Source organism: Sinohyriopsis cumingii, chromosome 11 (genome assembly GCF_028554795.1).
Source record: "Sinohyriopsis cumingii isolate HCF-2022 chromosome 11, ASM2855479v2, whole genome shotgun sequence".
Taxonomy (NCBI): domain Eukaryota; kingdom Metazoa; phylum Mollusca; class Bivalvia; order Unionida; family Unionidae; genus Sinohyriopsis; species Sinohyriopsis cumingii.
In genome coordinates this window covers 14,612,496-14,634,386 of record NC_142971.1, presented here as the reverse complement: position 1 = coordinate 14,634,386, position 21,891 = coordinate 14,612,496, and the positions used below count along the sequence as shown (strand labels likewise).

The following is a 21,891-nucleotide window of genomic DNA, read 5'->3' as shown; positions in this document are numbered from 1 at the left end:
CAATGTGTCATACATATGCATTACAGAATAGACCACACTGTGTCATGCACATGCATTACAGAATAGACCACAATGTGTCATACACATGTATTACAGAATAGACCACACTGTGTCATACACATGCATTACAGAATAGACCACAATGTGTCATACATATGTATTTCAGAATAGACCACAATGTGTCATACACATGCATTACAGAATAGACCACAATGTGTCATACATATGCATTACAGAATAGACCACAATGTGTCATACACATGCATTACAGAATAGACCACAATGTGTCATACATATGCATTACAGAATAGACCACAATGTGTCATACATATGCATTACAGAATAGACCACACTGTCATACACATGCATTACAGAATAGACCACAATGTGTCATACACATGCATTACAGAATAGACCACAATGTGTCATACATATGCATTACAGAATAGACCACAATGTGTCATACACATGCATTACAGAATAGACCACAATGTGTCATACACATGCATTACAGAATAGACCACAATGTGTCATACACATGCATTACAGAATAGACCACACTGTGTCATACATTCAAGGGCATGAGAGAATAGAACACAGTATGTCATATATAAATAGGCATGAGAGAGAAGACTACAATGTGTCATACATTCATAGGCATGAGAGAATAGATCAGAGTGGGTTATATATACACAGGCATGAGAGAATTGACCACAGTGTGTCATATATACACAGGCATGGGATAGAAGACCAAATGTGTCATGCATAATCATTACATAATAAACCACATTATGTCATACATACACAAGCATGAGATAATAGATCAGAGTGTGTTATATATACACAGGCATGACAGAATTGACCACAGTGTGTCATATATACACAGGCATGAGACAGAAGACCACAGTGTGTCATACATATGAATTACAGAATAGACCACAATGTGTCATACATAAATAGGCATGAGAGAACAGATCACAGTGTGCCATAATACAATGGCTTGAGAGAATAGGCTAGAGTGTATCATACATATTTAGGCATGAGAGAATAGACCACAGTGTGTCATAAATACATACACATGAACTGACTGACTACAAAAACCAAAACGAGTTTTCATTATATGTTGGAAATCTTCTGCAGATGAAAAGGAAGGGACTACAAGAAAGAAAAAGTATAACCTATCATGAATTTACACAAAGAAATGAAATAACATCTACTACTGCAGACCCTCTGATATGATTGGTGGGGCATTGATTTCTTGATGCTTAATGGCACATCAGTACATGAAAGACTAAACTGCTTTGCCCAGGACATACCACAGTGGCTGACCAAGTTCATCAATAAAGGATTGCACAACCCATTAATGCTGAATCCAGCATATTACAGATTGAGCCAATGCATCTCCTGTGGGTGGGGCTGAGGGTGGGGGTGGGATGGGGCTGAGGGTGGGGTGGGGTGGGATACTGGTAGTGTGTAGGTACTTACTTGATGATGTAACCGGATGAGGATGTGTACTGCAGAGACATCTATGACTCTCCTGATTCACAAGAATAAATCTGGAAACACAGATTCAATGATAAATTAGGGTGTTTATCATTAAGTAAGGCACAGCAAACTGGTAACATAATATGATGTCTCATCAGGGTAGATGCTGTTCATTCTACATATTACTGTGAGTGAATGACATAGACCCTGATCTGCCACCACATTTTGTGACAAAATAGCTGGATCTGTGCTGTTTGAAATTAGGCACTCATTATATATATTATTATGTGTGTGTGTGTGTGTGTGTGTATGTATGTATGTATGTATGTATGTATGTATGTACGTACTATTTACAGTACCTTAGCACAAGAGTGACTATGTACTGGTACTGCCAACTAAAGGTAAAAGGTCAAAAACTTTAAAACTGAACTGCACAAAAATTTAGAAAGATAAACCCTTCCATATAAATGTAAACATTAGGTACAACAAGAATAAATACAAAACATAAAAGATGTTAAATTCAGTAAAATATATAGGAGACAACAGATAAAGGTTACTAAGAAATGTAAAATCTTTAAAACTTGATTACAATTTATTGTATAAACCACATTCCCTAAAAAAGTCCATGACTTTCTTGGGTAGAACATCCTCATACAATTTGCTCAAGCAGTTGTTGTCAAAATACTTTTGTCTTAAATGGAAATACTTGACAAAAATGTGTTCCACAGTCAATTAACACTGGCAGGGTATGCATAAGCCAGTTATGTGTGTCCTATATGTGGACACTGACAGGGTATGAATAAACCACGTATGTGTGTCTGATATGTGGACACTGCCATGGCATGCATAAGCCAGGTATGTTTGTCCGATATGTGGACACTCCCATGGCATGCATAAGCCAGATATGTTTGTCCGATATGTGGACACTGACAGGGTATGAATAAGCCACGTATGTGTGTCTGATATGTGGACACTGCCAGGGTATGCATAAGCCAGGTATGTGTGTATCCGATATGTGGACACTGCCATGTCATGCATAAGCCAGGTATGTTTGTCCGATATGTGGACACTGACAGGGTATGAATAAGCCACGTATGTGTGTCTGATATGTGGACACTGCCAGGGTATGCATAAGCCAGGTATGCGTGTGTCTGATATATAGACACTGCTGGGGTATGCACATAAGCCACGTATGTGTGTCTGATATGTGGACACTGCTTGGGTATGCATCAGCCAGGTATGTGTGTTTCTGATATATGGACACTGCTGGGGTATGCATAAGCCAGGTATGTGTGTCCGATATGTGGACACTGCCAGGGTATGCATAAACCAGGTATGTGTATCTGATATGTGGACATTGCCAGGGTATGAATAAGCCAAGTATGTGTGTCCGATATGTGGACACTGCCAGGGTATGCATAAGCCAGGTATGTGTGTCCGATATGTGGACATTGCCAGGGTATGAATAAGCCAAGTATGTGTGTCTGATATGTGGACATTGCCAGGGTATGAATAAGCCAAGTATGTGTGTCCGATATGTGGACATTGCCAGGGTATGAATAAGCCAAGTATGTGTGTCCGATATGTGGACATTGCCAGGGTATGAATAAGCCAAGTATGTGTGTCCGATATGTGGACATTGCCAGGGTATGAATAAGCCAAGTATGTGTGTCTGATATGTGGACATTGCCAGGGTATGAATAAGCCAAGTATGTGTGTCCGATATGTGGACATTGCCAGGGTATGAATAAGCCAAGTATGTGTATCTGATATGTGGACATTGCCAGGGTATGAATAAGCCAAGTATGTGTGTCTGATACATGGACACTGCCAGGGTATGCATAAACCAGGTATGTGTATCTGATATGTGGACATTGCCAGGGTATGAATAAGCCAAGTATGTGTGTCCGATATGTGGACATTGCCAGGGTATGAATAAGCCAAGTATGTGTGTCCGATATGTGGACATTGCCAGGGTATGAATAAGCCAAGTATGTGTGTCCGATATGTGGACATTGCCAGGGTATGCATAAGCCAGGTATGTGTGTCCGATACGTGGACACTGCCAGGATATGCATAAACTAAGTATGTGTGTCGGACATGTGGACACTGCCAAGGTATGCATAAGCCAGGTATGTGTGTCCAATATGTGGCTGGCACAATATTATCTTTTCTCTCCAATTTATTTGTGGGTTCAAGTCTAGGATTTGGCCAATGTGGGTATGTGAGAAAGCTTGCCAGCAGCTTCTCATGGGTCGGTGGTTCTTCCTGGGGTTTTCCTGGGTTCTTCCTCCACCAATAATACTGGCCGCCATGCGTGGCCTATCGTGTGCTGAAAAATGGCAAACCTCACAACAACAACAACAACAACAATTTATTCTGTATGAGGGATGCTACTCTTCAGTAGTGAGTTTGGCATTCTAAAGTCTGTGTAGTTTTCATTCCACATATTTTGCCATGTATGATGATGATTATTACAGTATTTCGACTCACTTTATGGAATCTTCCATTCAGAAACGAATGACTGCAGGGCAGCTTTAACTGCTTATTTCATGTTATTTCCAAAAGCTTTTAAGTCCATTTAATTTTAGGCAAGATTCATAAAACTTCATGACCTTTTTCCTACTAATAACCTTGACCTCTTAGTTAGGGATTTGACTACCGTATGCTAAGTTGTTGCTCTGGGTTTCATCAAAATATCTGAAGGGTTTAAACAAGTGACAGCCTATATAAGGAAACATGCTAATGACATGCGTTATCCCTTGCTGTGACCCTGACCTTGAAGCAGGGGGTATGACTATGTGAGACTGTCTTTATATCTCTCTGTGTGTGTGTGACTTAGTTATATTTTCCCTTGCCATGATACTGATGTTAAGATAAGGGTCATGCTGTGATACACTGTCTATACTATACTGGTAATTTGTTAAAGTTTCATTAAAATATCTTGGGTACTTCAAAAAGTTATACTCTGGACTAAGATACAAGTCAAAGTTACATTAATTTCCTTGTTCTGACCTTGACACTGCAGAAAGGGCATGTCTATGGTATATTATTGATTCAAATTTCATTAAAATATAATGAATAGTTAAAAAGTCATATTCCAGACACAAGTAAAAAAATTACACATTCCCTTGTTACAATACCTTGAGGAAGAAGGTATGGCTCTGGTATATAACCAAACAACTAAACATGATATATAACTGACTAAACTTTTATTACAATATTTTTAATGGTTCCAATGATACACACTAAATAGGATTCAAGTCTGAGAATTTTATCTTCCCTTTACGACCTTGACACTGAAGCAGGGGTATGTCTCCCTCTGTACATGGCATATTACAAAAGATTTTTGTTTGAATATCTTTATGAAGCAAATGATATACACTGGACAAGGATACAAGTAACAGAATGACTTTTTCCCTTGCTGCGACTTTGATCTTGCGGTAGGGACATTGTAATTGTATATAACACACCAACCAGTCATGATGTATATTTGGGCAAAGTTTCATGAAAATCTTTCCAACTGTTACAAAGATACTGCCTACCCAGGGTTCTCCCAGGTTCTTCCTCCACCAAATATACTGGCTGCCATGTATAGTCTATCATGTGCAAAAATATATTGTTAAATCAATAACAATAGCAATGACAACAACAAAGTAAATGTGCTCTACAAGCAGTGTTAACAGATAGACCTATATACAAACAATACCACAAAAAAGTAACTGTGCTCTACAAGCAGTGTTAACAGATAGACCTATATACAAACAATACCATAACAAAGTAACTGTGCTCTACAAGCAGTGTTAACAGATAGACCTATATACAAACAATACCATAACAAAGTAAATGTGCTCTACAAGCAGTGTTAACACATTAACCCCTGGCGACGAGTATACTCGTCGTACTTTACACCCCTGATCTCCCGCGAGCCTCGCTAAAGTGGCTGAGTTTGCATAGCTTGTCTCCCGAGCGCCGAGTTTAAGAGGCAGTATTTAGCAAGGCCTTTCTCCCGCACGACGAGTTAACTCGGCGCAAACCATTGGTCGATTTAAAGCCATTTCCTACTAATGCAGGCAGTTTAACCAATCAAATTTTAGCTTACATAGATAGAGCGCACATTGCTGAACAGCGGGAAATTTTTTTCACTTCGATATCAGTTGATTTAGTGAAAATATTTCGATTTCAAAATGATGCAAATTGATGAGAATCAGCCTCTAGGAGCAGACTTTTTCTTGACGGATTCTGACGGATAATTTTCTGGATTTTAATCACACGAGATTGATAGTGACATCGAAAAAGCTACTGAAAATAACAGCGGTAGTGACGAAAATGAGAATGTTGAAGAAGAAGAAGAAAATGAAAGTAGAGCTGATCGATGATCGTAAATGATAAAACACACATTGACAAGAGGCTATACCAACTTACCAAGGACCAGCAACGGATTTAGACCCTGATGCAAATGCATTTGATTTCGTGGAGCCTCTTTTTCTTTTGAATAATCGTTAAATAAATGTTTGGGAAATATACGTTGTTAACATGAGTGTTCATAGTTCAAGGTTTGTTAAGTGTTTTATTAGTTTTAAAAATTTCAGTGAGAATTCTTAGGAAGAAAGGTAAGTAAAGAGCAAATAAAATATGCCCATTTGTGTACAGTATTCACAGGATGTTTAGTTTACAAGAGACGACAAGTGGAATTTTTGTGTACATAAAATATAATTATTTCATGTGTTGATGGTGTTAATAATTCTTTGTGAATTCATAATGGATTTTATCGATTATTCACGGCAAGAGAAGCAAATTGGCAAGTACATCATTTGTTTTCACCATCATGCATTAGTTTTATTTCTGCATGTAGCATGAAATTTATACCATTATGTATGTAAGTTTATTGAGAACTGCCGTGCCAAATTTGAGCTGAATTAAATGAATGCAAATAAAATAATAACAATTTTATTGTAAGTAGCCCCTCTATAAAAATCTGCAATCCAATTGCTGTCAGCTAGTCTCAGGGATACAGGCACTGGAAAGGCTAACACTGCTCTAGGTGGTCTCTGCAAGTATGCTTCAGGGGACTGCCTAGCTGTTTGGCTCAGGGGTTAATGTGTTAACAGATAGATCTATATACAAACAATACCATAACAAAGTAAATGTGCTCTACAAGCAGTGTTAACAGATAGACCTATATACAAACAATACCATAACAAAGTAAATGTGCTCTACAAGCAATGTTAACAGATAGACCTATATACAAACAATACCATAACAAAGTAAATGTGCTCTACAAGCAGTGTTAACAGATAGACCTATATACAAACAATACCATAACAAAGTAAATGTGCTCTACAAGCAGTGTTAACAGATAGACCTATATACAAACAATACCATAACAAAGTAAATGTGCTCTACAAGCAGTGTTAACAGATAGACCTATATACAAACAATACCATAACAAAGTAACTGTGCTCTACAAGCAGTGTTAACAGATAGACCTATATACAAACAATACCATAACAAAGTAACTGTGCTCTACAAGCAGTGTTAACAGATAGACCTATATACAAACAATACCATAACAAAGTAAATGTGCTCTACAAGCAGTGTTAACAGATAGACCTATATACAAACAATACCACAACAAAGTAAATGTGCTCTACAAGCAGTGTTAACAGATAGACCTATATACAAACAATACCATAACAAAGTAAATGTGCTCTACAAGCAGTGTTAACAGATAGACCTATATACAAACAATACCATAACAAAGTAACTGTGCTCTACAAGCAGTGTTAACAGATAGACCTATATACAAACAATACCATAACAAAGTAACTGTGCTCTACAAGCAGTGTTAACAGATAGACCTATATACAAACAATACCATAACAAAGTAAATGTGCTCTACAAGCAGTGTTAACAGATAGACCTATATACAAACAATACCACAACAAAGTAAATGTGCTCTACAAGCAGTGTTAACAGATAGACCTATATACAAACAATACCATAACAAAGTAAATGTGCTCTACAAGCAGTGTTAACAGATAGACCTATATACAAACAATACCATAACAAAAAGTAACTGTGCTCTACAAGCAGTGTTAACAGATAGACCTATATACAAACAATACCATAACAAAGTAAATGTGCTCTACAAGCAGTGTTAACAGATAGACCTATATACAAACAATACCATAACAAAGTAACTGTGCTCTACAAGCAGTGTTAACAGATAGACCTATATACAAACAATACCATAACAAAGTAAATGTGCTCTACAAGCAGTGTTAACAGATAGACCTATATACAAACAATACCATAACAAAGTAAATGTGCTCTACAAGCAGTGTTAACAGATAGACCTATATACAAACAATACCATAACAAAGTAAATGTGCTCTACAAGCAGTGTTAACAGATAGACCTATATACAAACAATACCATAACAAAGTAAATGTGCTCTACAAGCAGTGTTAACAGATAGACCTATATACAAACAATACCATAACAAAGTAAATGTGCTCTACAAGCAGTGTTAACAGATAGACCTATATACAAACAATACCATAACAAAGTAAATGTGCTCTACAAGCAGTGTTAACAGATAGACCTATATACAAACAATACCATAACAAAGTAAATGTGCTCTACAAGCAGTGTTAACAGATAGACCTATATACAAACAATACCATAACAAAGTAAATGTGCTCTACAAGCAGTGTTAACAGATAGACCTATATACAAACAATACCATAACAAAGTAAATGTGCTCTACAAGCAGTGTTAACAGATAGACCTATATACAAACAATACCATAACAAACTGTGCATGGCTTGAGATGGGCCTATAATAATGAAGTACGTACATCTGAACTGATCAGAGTTTTTTTTTTTAATATCCTGCATACTTACTTTCCAGATTCTGTGATTTTTATTAGGCAATCTAATTACCTGGTCAATCCCAAAATAGGTTCCTTTTCTTCAAAATAATACAGTATGGAGCTATATAGTTCAATGAGAAAATGTTCTGTGAGACAAGTTTATAAAGTATTTGGAATTTGTGATTAAGACAAATGAAGATGATAATATATATCATTGTGTAACATGACCAAGATTGACAGATTTTTGTACATGTTTTATTTCATCCATTTCAATTTACAACTATTCAAAATAGATAAAAGAACATGGAAAACTTAAGAAACTTTCATATTTTTCACTCTTTTTAAAAGTGTAAAAATGTGAAACATTGTGCAGAGTATGAAAACAATAATTTGAATAGGTTTTTGAAGAATGTCAGCCCTATTTATCTCGGCAAAAGTTTAATTATTCCTCAAGATCTGCAACCCAAATTTCATCAAAGGTTGACTTCTATCTGAGCATAGCGACACTTCCTGTCAAAGTCTATTATTATCTTTCACAGGATTAATTATATATATATGTTTTTTTATTTTTGTCATTGATTTTCCTCTGCTGCAGCTGCAAAATGATTGCTGTACACACATGTAAATGATGCACTACTTCACAAAGTCTAAAACTATCGAAGCAATGTTTTTAATGCTTTTCATTGCTTTCTTTGAAATGTTATCTGTCCTGTGTGGTGAATAATCTGTTACTTCTTTGCATGCAGTATCGTTAACTAGAAGAATGCTCATTAAATAAAGAAAATTACATCTTTTCAAAGCAATTATGTTTAATAAATCACAAGTAATGACAGAAATTTCAGCACACAGAGATCCATTATCTTAGGCATAAGTGATTTATGGATATACATTTGGAAGAAACATTTATTCACATGTATCTACTCAACAAGAGGCCCAAGTGGTGATGATGTTACTCACCTGGGTAGTTGTCATATGTCAGCTTGTGCGTGCAAAATCACACACATAATTAAATAGAAGAAAGCAAATAAAAGTTGCAGCACAGTTGTTTCATTGCTAAAATAACATTGGTTCATTGATCTTCTTTCTTAGACCATATACACTGGAATACTTTCTCCAAAAAAAAAAGGGACAAGTCATTTATATAACCAACAATGTCTCCTGAATTTCTCCTTATCCTCTGAGGATTATGCCATGATTCATAACTTTGAAACTATTCGAAGTACCACCCTTAAAGTACATACCCTTTTTTTTGGCTTTATATGGGAAGTTAATCTGTGCAGTCAGCATGGCTTACTCATTCTGCCCTTACCCTTGAGGGACCCTAAAGCAGGAGTTACAACTTGGAAACTATTGAGATCCACAACCAAGCCAACTGTGATGGCTCAGTAGTTAAGGTGTTGGACTCAGGACCAAAAGGTTGTAGGTTCGATTCCCACCATTTGATCAGCTTGGATCATAATTAATTTTGTGAGTCTCACTCACATTCGAACTGATCTGAGATCCTGATCATGTATGTTTACATGCTAAGTCTGATCACATACTCAGCCAATCAGATGCAAAATGATCACCCCATTAATATATGTGGATTTTGCTCATAACTTCATAACTGAACAATTCTGAGATTTCAGTCATATATACTAACATACCAAATCTGCTCAAAATATCATAAAAAATATGGCCTCTAGAATGTCCACAAGCTCAGCCAATCAGATGCAAGATCACCTCATTAATATGATTGGATATCACTCATCAATGAACTCAAATGGGATCATGATGATATAAACTTATACACCAAATCAGATCAAATTCTGATCAGAAAATTCAAACACTCATCCAATCAGATGCAAAATCACCTAAAAAATATGTGAAAATGTCAGTTATATCCATCCTACCTGATGTCTTGATGATATAAACCCACATCAAAGTCATCTGATATAAAAATCTATTTACAAGAGTTTATTGAAATTGGATGAAAAATATAATCTCTAGATCTTGCATTTTCTAAAATTTGATCTTCTCCATTTTCCAAATCTATTACCTGCTTTTAGATATATATTATTAATAACAGTTCCTTGATCGAACTGATGCTCCAGTGACTGAAAAGAATTCACATAAATCAAGATGAAACCATTTCTGATATTCTTGAACAATAACATGACTTTCAAATTAGACACTGTGGTGGCCATAATGGATGTAAGGTTGGCCCCATTTTCATTTGGAACCATCTAGACATCATTACAAGCATTTAGGTGAAAAGACAATGTCAATGTGACTAAATAGCAAGAAATACTTTTTTCAAGACACTTCCAAACATACTGGATGTAAGATTGGCACCTTTTTCATTTAAGACCCACTAGACATAATATGTCTTTTAGTTGAAAAACCAATGCTGATATTCCATCCAGTTAGGATGAGTAGCGATAACTCAAGATGATCACCAAGAAGCAAACAATGAATGTCATATTTGTATTTAGCACCAATCAGACACCATATGAAGTCTTCTGGCTAAAATCCAATGTCTAAATAACCTTCCAGTTAGGAGGGGTAGGGATAATACAAAGATGGCAGCCATATTAAATTTTCAAGTTTGTTGCCATTTTAGATGCAGATTGGCACTATTTTCATTGAGAACCAACTAAACATCACACAATGTTTTTTTGAGAAATTCTAATTTTCATTTGACTATCCATTGAGGAGGAGTACTAGTAACAAGGTTTTCAAGCTGGCTGCTTTAGAGGCCACAATGGATGTTCAAGTGCCACCATTTTCATTGAGGACCAATTAGACCATGGGATGAATGTGTGTGTAAAGTTTCATGACAATCTTCCTTGTTGTTTAGGAGAAGCAGTGATAACATTCTTGTGCTAATGGTCAGACAAATGATGGATGACAGATGACAGATGATGGACAACAGGCCATTGTACAGCCTTCTGGCCTATGCCATGTAAATGAGCATTATGGCCAAGATTTGGCCTATAAAAGCTGACACAGATCCACCAAGTCAACCATGTTCACTGTAATTTTATAAATCACTTTTCTTTACAAATTTTATCTTTTAAATTAATTCTTAAAGCTCTCAGAATCAGACCCCCCCCAAAAAAGAAAGAAAACAACAATGTTTTAGGTTAGGTAGGATAAGAAAACAAATCATTCATCTTGCCAATCATCAATTATCTCCAGATATCGAACCATATTTTACATTCTTAATAATAAGTGTCACCAATCTGACTTTTGTCAAATAAATGAATGTTGTTGTTGTCGTAAAAAATAAATATTTATTAGAAATTAAATATATGAATATTTATTTATAAAACATATTCAATAATTGTAATTTCTTTTTACCATGGCTTACAAAAGCTAAAAGTTATTGAAGTATGAAATGAATTGAAAACTCATGAAAGATCCTCAGTGTGCATGACCAACTACATTGAGTAATGTGTGAAATAATAAACTGGTTGTGGTAAACCACATGATGGTCATCATCAAAAATGTGTGAAATGATAAACTGGTTGTGGTAAACCATATGGAAGTCATCATCAAAAATGTGTGAAATGGTAAACTGGTTGTGGTAAACCATATGGTGGTCATCCTCAAAAATGTGTGAAATGATAAACTGGTTGTGGTAAACCATATGGTGGTCATCATCAAAAATGTGTGAAATGATAAACTGGTTGTGGTAAACCACATGGTGGTCATCAACAAAAATGTGTGAAATGATAAACTGGTTGTGGTAAACCATATGGTGGTCATCATCAAAAATGTGTGAAATGATAAACTGGTTGTGGTAAACCACATGGTGGTCATCATCAGAAATGTGTGAAATGATAAACTGGTTGTGGTAAACCACATGGTGGTCATCATCAGAAATGTGTGAAATGATAAACTGGTTGTGGTAAACCACATGGTGGTCATCCTCAAAAATGTGTGAAATGATAAACTGGTTGTGGTAAACCACATGGTGGTCATCATCAAAAATGTGTGAAATGATAAACTGGTTGTGGTAAACCATATGGTGGTCATCATCAAAAATGTGTGAAATGATAAACTGGTTGTGGTAAACCATATGGTGGTCATCCTCAGAAATGTGTGAAATGATAAACTGGTTGTGGTAAACCACATGGTGGTCATCATCAGAAATGTGTGAAATGATAAACTGGTTGTGGTAAACCATATGGTGGTCATCATCAAAAATGTGTGAAATGATAAACTGGTTGTGGTAAACTACATGATGGTCATCATCAGAAATGTGTGAAATGATAAACTGGTTGTGGTAAACCATATGGTGGTCATCATCAAAAATGTGTGAAATGATAAACTGGTTGTGGTAAACCACATGGTGGTCATCCTCAAAAATGTGTGAAATGATAAACTGGTTGTGGTAAACCATATGGTGGTCATCATCAAAAATGTGTGAAATGATAAACTGGTTGTGGTAAACCACATGGTGGTCATCCTCAAAAATGTGTGAAATGATAAACTGGTTGTGGTAAACCACATGGTGGTCATCATCAGAAATGTGTGAAATGATAAACTGGTTGTGGTAAACCATATGGTGGTCATCATCAAAAATGTGTGAAATGATAAACTGGTTGTGGTAAACCACATGGTGGTCATCATCAAAAATGTGTGAAATGATAAACTGGTTGTGGTAAACCACATGGTGGTCATCATCAAAAATGTGTGAAATGATAAACTGGTTGTGGTAAACCACATGGTGGTCATCCTCAAAAATGTGTGAAATGATAAACTGGTTGTGGTAAACCACATGGTGGTCATCATCAGAAATGTGTGAAATGATAAACTGGTTGTGGTAAACCACATGGTGGTCATCCTCAAAAATGTGTGAAATGATAAACTGGTTGTGGTAAACCATATGGTGGTCATCATCAAAAATGTGTGAAATGATAAACTGGTTGTGGTAAACTACATGATGGTCATCATCAGAAATGTGTGAAATGATAAACTGGTTGTGGTAAACCATATGGTGGTCATCATCAAAAATGTGTGAAATGATAAACTGGTTGTGGTAAACCACATGGTGGTCATCCTCAAAAATGTGTGAAATGATAAACTGGTTGTGGTAAACCATATGGTGGTCATCATCAAAAATGTGTGAAATGATAAACTGGTTGTGGTAAACCACATGGTGGTCATCCTCAAAAATGTGTGAAATGATAAACTGGTTGTGGTAAACCACATGGTGGTCATCATCAGAAATGTGTGAAATGATAAACTGGTTGTGGTAAACCATATGGTGGTCATCATCAAAAATGTGTGAAATGATAAACTGGTTGTGGTAAACCACATGGTGGTCATCATCAAAAATGTGTGAAATGATAAACTGGTTGTGGTAAACCACATGGTGGTCATCATCAAAAATGTGTGAAATGATAAACTGGTTGTGGTAAACCACATGGTGGTCATCCTCAAAAATGTGTGAAATGATAAACTGGTTGTGGTAAACCACATGGTGGTCATCATCAGAAATGTGTGAAATGATAAACTGGTTGTGGTAAACCACATGGTGGTCATCCTCAAAAATGTGTGAAATGATAAACTGGTTGTGGTAAACCATATGGTGGTCATCCTCAAAAATGTGTGAAATGATAAACTGGTTGTGGTAAACCATATGGTGGTCATCCTCAAAAATGTGTGAAATGATAAACTGGTTGTGGTAAACCATATGGTGGTCATCCTCAAAAATGTGTGAAATGATAATCTGGCTGTGGTAAACCACATGGTGGTCATCCTCAAAAATGTGTGAAATGATAATCTGGCTGTGGTAAACCACATGGTGGTCATCCTCAAAAATGTGTGAAATGATAATCTGGCTGTGGTAAACCACATGGTGGTCATCCTCAAAAATGTGTGAAATGATAAACTGGTTGTGGTAAACCACATGGTGGTCATCATCAAAAATGTGTGAAATGATAAACTGGTTGTGGTAAACCATATGGTGGTCATCAACAAAAATGTGTGAAATGATAAACTGGTTGTGGTAAACCATATGGTGGTCATCCTCAAAAATGTGTGAAATGATAAACTGGTTGTGGTAAACCACATGGTGGTCATCCTCAAAAATGTGTGAAATGATAAACTGGTTGTGGTAAACCACATGGTGGTCATCATCAAAAATGTGTGAAATGATAAACTGGTTGTGGTAAACCACATGGTGGTCATCCTCAAAAATGTGTGAAATGATAAACTGGTTGTGGTAAACCATATGGTGGTCATCATCAAAAATGTGTGAAATGATAAACTGGTTGTGGTAAACCACATGGTGGTCATCCTCAAAAATGTGAGAAAAGATAAACTGGTTGTGGTAAACCATATGGTGGTCATCATCAAAAATGTGTGAAATGATAAACTGGTTGTGGTAAACCATATGGTGGTCATCAACAAAAATGTGTGAAATGATAAACTGGTTGTGGTAAACCACATGGTGGTCATCCTCAAAAATGTGTGAAATGATAAACTGGTTGTGGTAAACCATATGGTGGTCATCAACAAAAATGTGTGAAATGATAAACTGGTTGTGGTAAACCACATGGTGGTCATCCTCAAAAATGTGTGAAATGATAAACTGGTTGTGGTAAACCATATGGTGGTCATCAACAAAAATGTGTGAAATGATAAACTGGTTGTCGTAAACCATATGGTGGTCATCATCAAAAATGTGTGAAATGATAAACTGGTTGTCGTAAACCACATGGTGGTCATCCTCAAAAATGTGTGAAATGATAAACTGGTTGTGGTAAACCATATGGTGGTCATCATCAGAAATGTGTGAAATGATAAACTGGTTGTGGTAAACCATATGGTGGTCATCCTCAAAAATGTGTGAAATGATAAACTGGTTGTGGTAAACCATATGGTGGTCATCCTCAAAAATGTGTGAAATGATAAACTGGTTGTGGTAAACCATATGGTGGTCATCAACAAAAATGTGTGAAATGATAAACTGGTTGTGGTAAACCACATGGTGGTCATCCTCAAAAATGTGTGAAATGATAAACTGGTTGTGGTAAACCATATGGTGGTCATCAACAAAAATGTGTGAAATGATAAACTGGTTGTGGTAAACCATATGGTGGTCATCAACAAAAATGTGTGAAATGATAAACTGGTTGTGGTAAACCACATGGTGGTCATCCTCAAAAATGTGTGAAATGATAAATAAACTGGTTGTGGTAAACCATATGGTGGTCATCAACAAAAATGTGTGAAATGATAAACTGGTTGTGGTAAACCACATGGTGGTCATCCTCAAAAATGTGTGAAATGATAAACTGGTTGTGGTAAACCACATGGTGGTCATCAACAAAAATGTGTGAAATGATAAACTGGTTGTGGTAAACCACATGGTGGTCATCATCAAAAATGTGTGAAATGATAAACTGGTTGTGGTAAACCATATGGTGGTCATCATCAAAAATGTGTGAAATGATAAACTGGTTGTGGTAAACCACATGGTGGTCATCCTCAAAAATGTGAGAAAAGATAAACTGGTTGTGGTAAACCATATGGTGGTCATCATCAAAAATGTGTGAAATGATAAACTGGTTGTGGTAAACCACATGGTGGTCATCCTCAAAAATGTGTGAAATGATAAACTGGTTGTGGTAAACCATATGGTGGTCATCAACAAAAATGTGTGAAATGATAAACTGGTTGTGGTAAACCACATGGTGGTCATCATCAAAAATATGTGAAATGATAAACTGGTTGTGGTAAACCATATGGTGGTCATCATCAAAAATATGTGAAATGATAAACTGGTTGTGGTAAACCACATGGTGGTCATCATCAAAAATATGTGAAATGATAAACTGGTTGTGGTAAACAGTTTGCAGTTGGACTTGTCTTATAAGTGGCTAAATAGGGTACTTGCCAACTTGATACATATTAAATGAGAAATACTTAAAACTGAACATGAAATTATTGTATATGTCCACCAGGTTACTTCATCAAATACACGTATCTTAAGGGCTTAATAGGCATGTCGGCAAATAACTGTCTGTATGTTCCTGATCAAAGTAAGGGTTGAATAGGCATGTCAGCACAGAACTCTCTGTATGTTACTGATCAAAGTAAGGGTTGAATAGGCATGTCAGCAAATAATTGTCTGTATGTTCCTGATCAAAGTAAGGGTTGAATAGGCATGTCAGCACAGAACTGTCTGTATGTTCCTGATCAAAGTAAGGGTTGAATAGGCATGTCAGCACAGAACTGTCTGTATGTTCCTGATCAAAGTAAGGGTTGAATAGGCATGTCAGCACAGAACTGTCTGTATGTTCCTGATTGAAGTAAGGGTTGAATAGGCATGTCAGCACAGAACTATCTGTATGTTCCTGATCAAAGTAAGGGCTTAATAGGCATGTCAGCACAGAACTGTCTGTATGTTCCTGATTGAAGGTGAAGTTTGAAAAATGCAAATATGCTGACTTGTAGAAAATAATAAACCATTCCAAATAAATGTAAACATTATGTATTAAAAGATAAAATGATAATAGGTAAAACTGAATATTTAAAGAAAGGAATTTTTTTTAAGGAGGACAAACACTTCCAAATATCATAAACACATAGTACCACAAGATGGTATATAAAAGGTAAAATGTTAAAATTCTGTAAAAAGTCCATAAAATAAAGGTAAAATATTTTAAATTCTCAAAATATAAAGGGCTATAATATCTTAAATAAACTGTATTCCATCAAAAAAGTCCATGAGTTTCTCCAGTGGTACATCATCATATAGTTAACTAATTAAGTTTGCATGAAATATCTTCAATCTCATGGTAGAAGTTGAAACACTCACAAATTTAGGTTTCACTCAGGAGGTCTGCATGAGTTAGGTTATATATATGTTTCACTAAGGAGGTCTTCATGAGTGAGGTTAGACATATGAAGTCTGCACGAGTCACAATCTATACATGCTCCACTGAGGTCTGCATGAGCGAGGTTCTATATATGCTTCACTAAGGAGGTCTGCATGAGTCACATTCTATATATGCTCCACTGAGGTCTGCATGAGCGAGGTTCTATATATGCTTCACTAAGAAGGTCTGCATGAGTCACATTCTATATATGCTCCACTGAAGAGGTCTGCATGAGCGAGGTTCTATATTTGCTTCACTAAGAAGGTATGCATGAGTCACATTCTATATATGCTCCACTGAAGAGGTCTGCATGAGCGAGGTTCTATATATGCTTCACTAAGGAGGTCTGCATGAGTCACATTCTATATATGCTCCACTGAGGAGGTCTGCATGAGTGAGGTTCTATATATGCTTCACTAAGGAGGTCTGCATGAGTCACATTCTATATATGCTCCACTGAGGAGGTCTGCATGAGTGAGGTTTTATATATGCTTCACTAAGGAGGTCTGCATGAGTCTGTTTCTATATGCAATCAGCAAAAACCACCTCATCTCTGGCATTTGTTCTATATGATTGAAGCTACTCTTCAATGCTGTTCATCATGAGGTTATGAAGTCTGTACAATGTTTACTACACATACATGTAGCTGACAGACAAAATAAATGGCAAACAACATGGTGACCCTGCTTTCTCTAAAGCTGTTTTTAGTGCAAGTGGAATGCTTTTCAAGATTCATTCACATGGTGTGGATAAACTACTGATCAAAGGTTTCTAGAGTTGTAATTGTATTATACAGTCAAACCTGTGAATAGTAACCATTCTGAAGACCATACTGAAGTGGTCTTAATGATCAGGTGGTCTTTATATACTTATAAATATGTACTAATTCATGCATAAATAGGATTTCTGGAATCTGACATTCATTCAAAGGAGTTCACAATAGACAGCATATCTGCCAGACTGGTCTACATTTGTGTTCATGTCATGAAAGTTGGTGCAATTTTTGTATTAATCTATACCAGTAAGAAACTTCAATAACAGGAAACTGGTTTGTTCTTTTCTGTCCCTGGTCACAAATTGGATGAAAAAATATCTTAGTTTTCTTCAATATCAAAGTTATATTTCTCTCCTATATTAAATTCAAGAATTCTTGAGAGGATTACAAAGAAATAAAATGCTAAGATAAAAATCCATTATCCCCTCCACAAAAATTACCATAATAATATCCCTGGATTTATTTAGTGAATACTTGGGGAAGAATGTTGTCTACATAGTTGCCATCAAATACATATACAAATATATAAAATACCATGAAATTATTTTCCTTTAATGTGAATAGAAACAATCAACTTTATAAGTTTTTATACAAGACTAATGGTATCTTGGATACTGCACAATCCCCCCCCCCCCATTATTGTATTATTATGAAGCTCTAAACAAAAGCTGACAATAGCATTGGGACATGCACTGTCTGAAAGCCAAATACGATCTGGCTCTGCTGTTATCATCTATACTTGCTCATAAAACAAGTCCAACTGCAAACTGCACAGACCCAGATCTGCCAATGCATAATGCACTGGCAGATCTGGGTCTGTGCAGTTTGTAAGGAGTAATCAGCAGAATAAATAAAACAGACCCTGATCTGCAGGTGCATTCTTCATTGGCAGATCAGGATCTATGTGTTTTTGCAGTTGGACTTGACTTATAAGCATGTATATATGGTAATGAAAAGTAAATTCAAAATGCTAAATTCCTAAAATCATACTGTACTGTAATGGAGGGGTAAAATGGATGGATAATGTCTACCCTATTTATCCATACATAAAGTCCACCAAGGTGTAAACAGTGTAGACACATTTCAGTCCCCACATAGTCACTCCTGTCTTGAAGTCCTAATTAGAATGAAAACCACAGACCCTGATCTCATGGTATGTAATGCGCATATTTGTCAAGGTTAGTAGTGATGGAAGTTGGGAGTGGCTTATGTATGAGGAGATACACTGCTAATTATGCAAAACACTGACTTATTTTCAATTTTTAAAAAGTATTTATGTCTGTTGCATGATACTTTCTAAGACAAGAAAAGCAGACCCAATTATTAGCTTTAAGGCTTAAAGTGAATTGTTTTGAGCATTACAAAGAAAGAATTGATTTTTGTACTGGGTGATTGTATTTTTTAATTTAAAACAAATTTGGCAGAAAAGTGTGGAATTATGACGCTTACGAGGATTTTCTTATCTCTATAAGGAAGTAACAGCGTGTGCTCCAGCATTCATATTAGAGGATAATGACTGGCATTAAAATACTGTGAATCAAGAAGGATTTTTAAAAAAAATTTAAAAGATGTGCTCTATCATTCGAAAATCAATTTGAATTTAATATAAGCTTAACTTTTAGAGAAGTCAAAGGCTTGATGGTAACATTACTGTATGAATTTATGTAGTTGCCTGCAAAAAGGGGAAAGCTCCCCCCATCCAGATTTCACCTCTAATCAGGTTTTGGCCTACATCCATAGAACATAATAGTTAACCACTAGTTGTTTGTCCCCTCCCACTCCCCAAAAATAAAATATCAAGAACACATTTTGGTGGTCTGACTAAACTATAGTGTTCTATCTTTGCAACACTAATCATGAAAAACAAAGAAGAGACCTGCCTTACAAATGAAGGAACCTTATATTAAAGGAGATTCCAAGAAAACTGCACAGTGATATGGCATTCAAATAAAAAACTAAAGTATTTAATAATACAAAATAATCTAATAATTAGTTCTTATGACCCAAGACCTAAAATAAACTGAATTAAATACCATTGATAAAGCAAAACCTTTAATAGGATCTACACCAATATACTGTCTATGGGCCTAGATATATCAAATAAGAACTATGTGCTTTAAGCATATTGTAAGAGGTGAGTTGCAGTAGCTCAGTAGTTAGCATCTGGACTCACTACTAAGAGGATTTGGGTTTGAATCCTACCATCAGACTAACCAAGGTCTGCAACTGTTGTGTATCCTTTGGCAAGACGCTCAACTCCAATTCCCTTGGCATTAAATTAGCACTTGTTTTGATGTGCCATAAGACAATAACGGCGAACTATGTTCATATCCTTGTTATAAAAGGAACCATGGTATTTTTGTGGCTTTATAGTGAGAAACAATGGACTACCTTGTTATAAAAGGGACCATGGTATATTTAGTGGCTTTATAGTGAGAAACAATGGACCATCTTTTTATAAAAGAGACGATGGTATACTAAGTAACTTTTAGTGAGGAACAATGTACTATCTTGTTATTAAAGGGACCATGCTATATTGAATAGATTTATGATAAGGAACAATGTACTATCTTGTTATAAAATGGACCTTGGTATATTGAGTGGCTTTATAGTCTGGAATAATGTACTATCTTTTTATAAAGGGGACCATAGTATAATGAGTGGCTACACACTGAGTAAAAATGAACCATCTTGTTATAAAATGGACCATGGTATACTGAGTGGCTTTATAGTGAGGAACAATGTACTATCTATTTATACAAGGGACCATGGTATATTGAGTGGATAAATAAAGAATGAGGTACTACTTTACTATATATTGGGGGGGATTTAAACTAATTTTAATGTAATACTTACCTGATGCTACTGGACAGCTTGTACTTTTCTGGATGGAAAATACCTTGGCCATATGACAAGAATTCATCTTCCCATTGGGGCAAAATAGGAGATTCTTGAATCACCCCTGTTTCACCCAGTAGATACCCTGTCCATCATTTCTTTTTGGACAGGGAGCAGCCCAAACTAGTGGGACTTCAGAGTAAAGTACCTTTTTTGTATGTGATCCGCACAATACCAACTCATTTCTGCGATTTGTTGTACATGAAGGGACGGCACTCACTAATGATGTGTTTAATGTTCCAAAGTTTGTTTTGTATAATAACTAAGGGAATGATTGCACAGAAACAAACAGTGCCCAGGAAATCTGTATAAAGTCCATAAATATATATGGAAATTATTGTGCAAAAACAAATATGGTAGCAACCACTAAATCTGTATAAAGTCCAATAATATATATGGAAATTATTGTGCAAAAACAAATAGTGCCCACTAAATGTGTATGAAGTTCAATAATATGTACGAAGTTTTTACGTACAGAAACAAATAGTGCCCACTAATTGTTTATGAAGTTAATAATATGTACAAAGTTTTTATGTACAGAAACAGATGGTGCCAAGGAAATCTGTATGAAGTCCAATAATATGTACAGGAATTACTGTGCAGAAACAAAAGGTCAGTCTGACAATTGGGGGCTAAAACTCTGCAGAATGTTAATGCACAACCCTGTCAATACTGCCAAGATCTCATCAATACATGTACCAAGCATTGATTGAAACCTGTCAACACTGCAAAGATCTCATCAATACTAAGGATTGGTTGAAACCTGACAACACTGCCAAGATCACATCAATATCAAGCATTGATTGAAACCTGTCAACACTGCCAAGATCACATCAATATCAAGCATTGGTTAAAACCTGACAAGACTGCCAAGATCATATCAATACCAAGCATTGGTTGAAACCTGACAACACTGCCAAGATCATATCAATACCAAGCATTGGTTGAAACCTGACAACACTGCCAAGATCATATCAATA

The 21,891-nt window shown here is 36.0% G+C and overlaps 1 protein-coding gene across 1 annotated transcript in view; it reads right to left on the bottom strand.

The window, feature by feature from the left end:
- LOC149787640 (protein fuzzy homolog) overlaps positions 1-21,891 on the bottom strand; it is a 210,418-nt gene that overhangs the window by 19,697 nt on the left and 168,830 nt on the right. Inside the window, exon 8 of the mRNA XM_089973821.1 lies at positions 1,486-1,556. Coding sequence (XP_089829947.1) covers positions 1,486-1,556 — 71 coding nt within the window. The remainder of the gene's footprint in view (positions 1-1,485; positions 1,557-21,891) is intronic.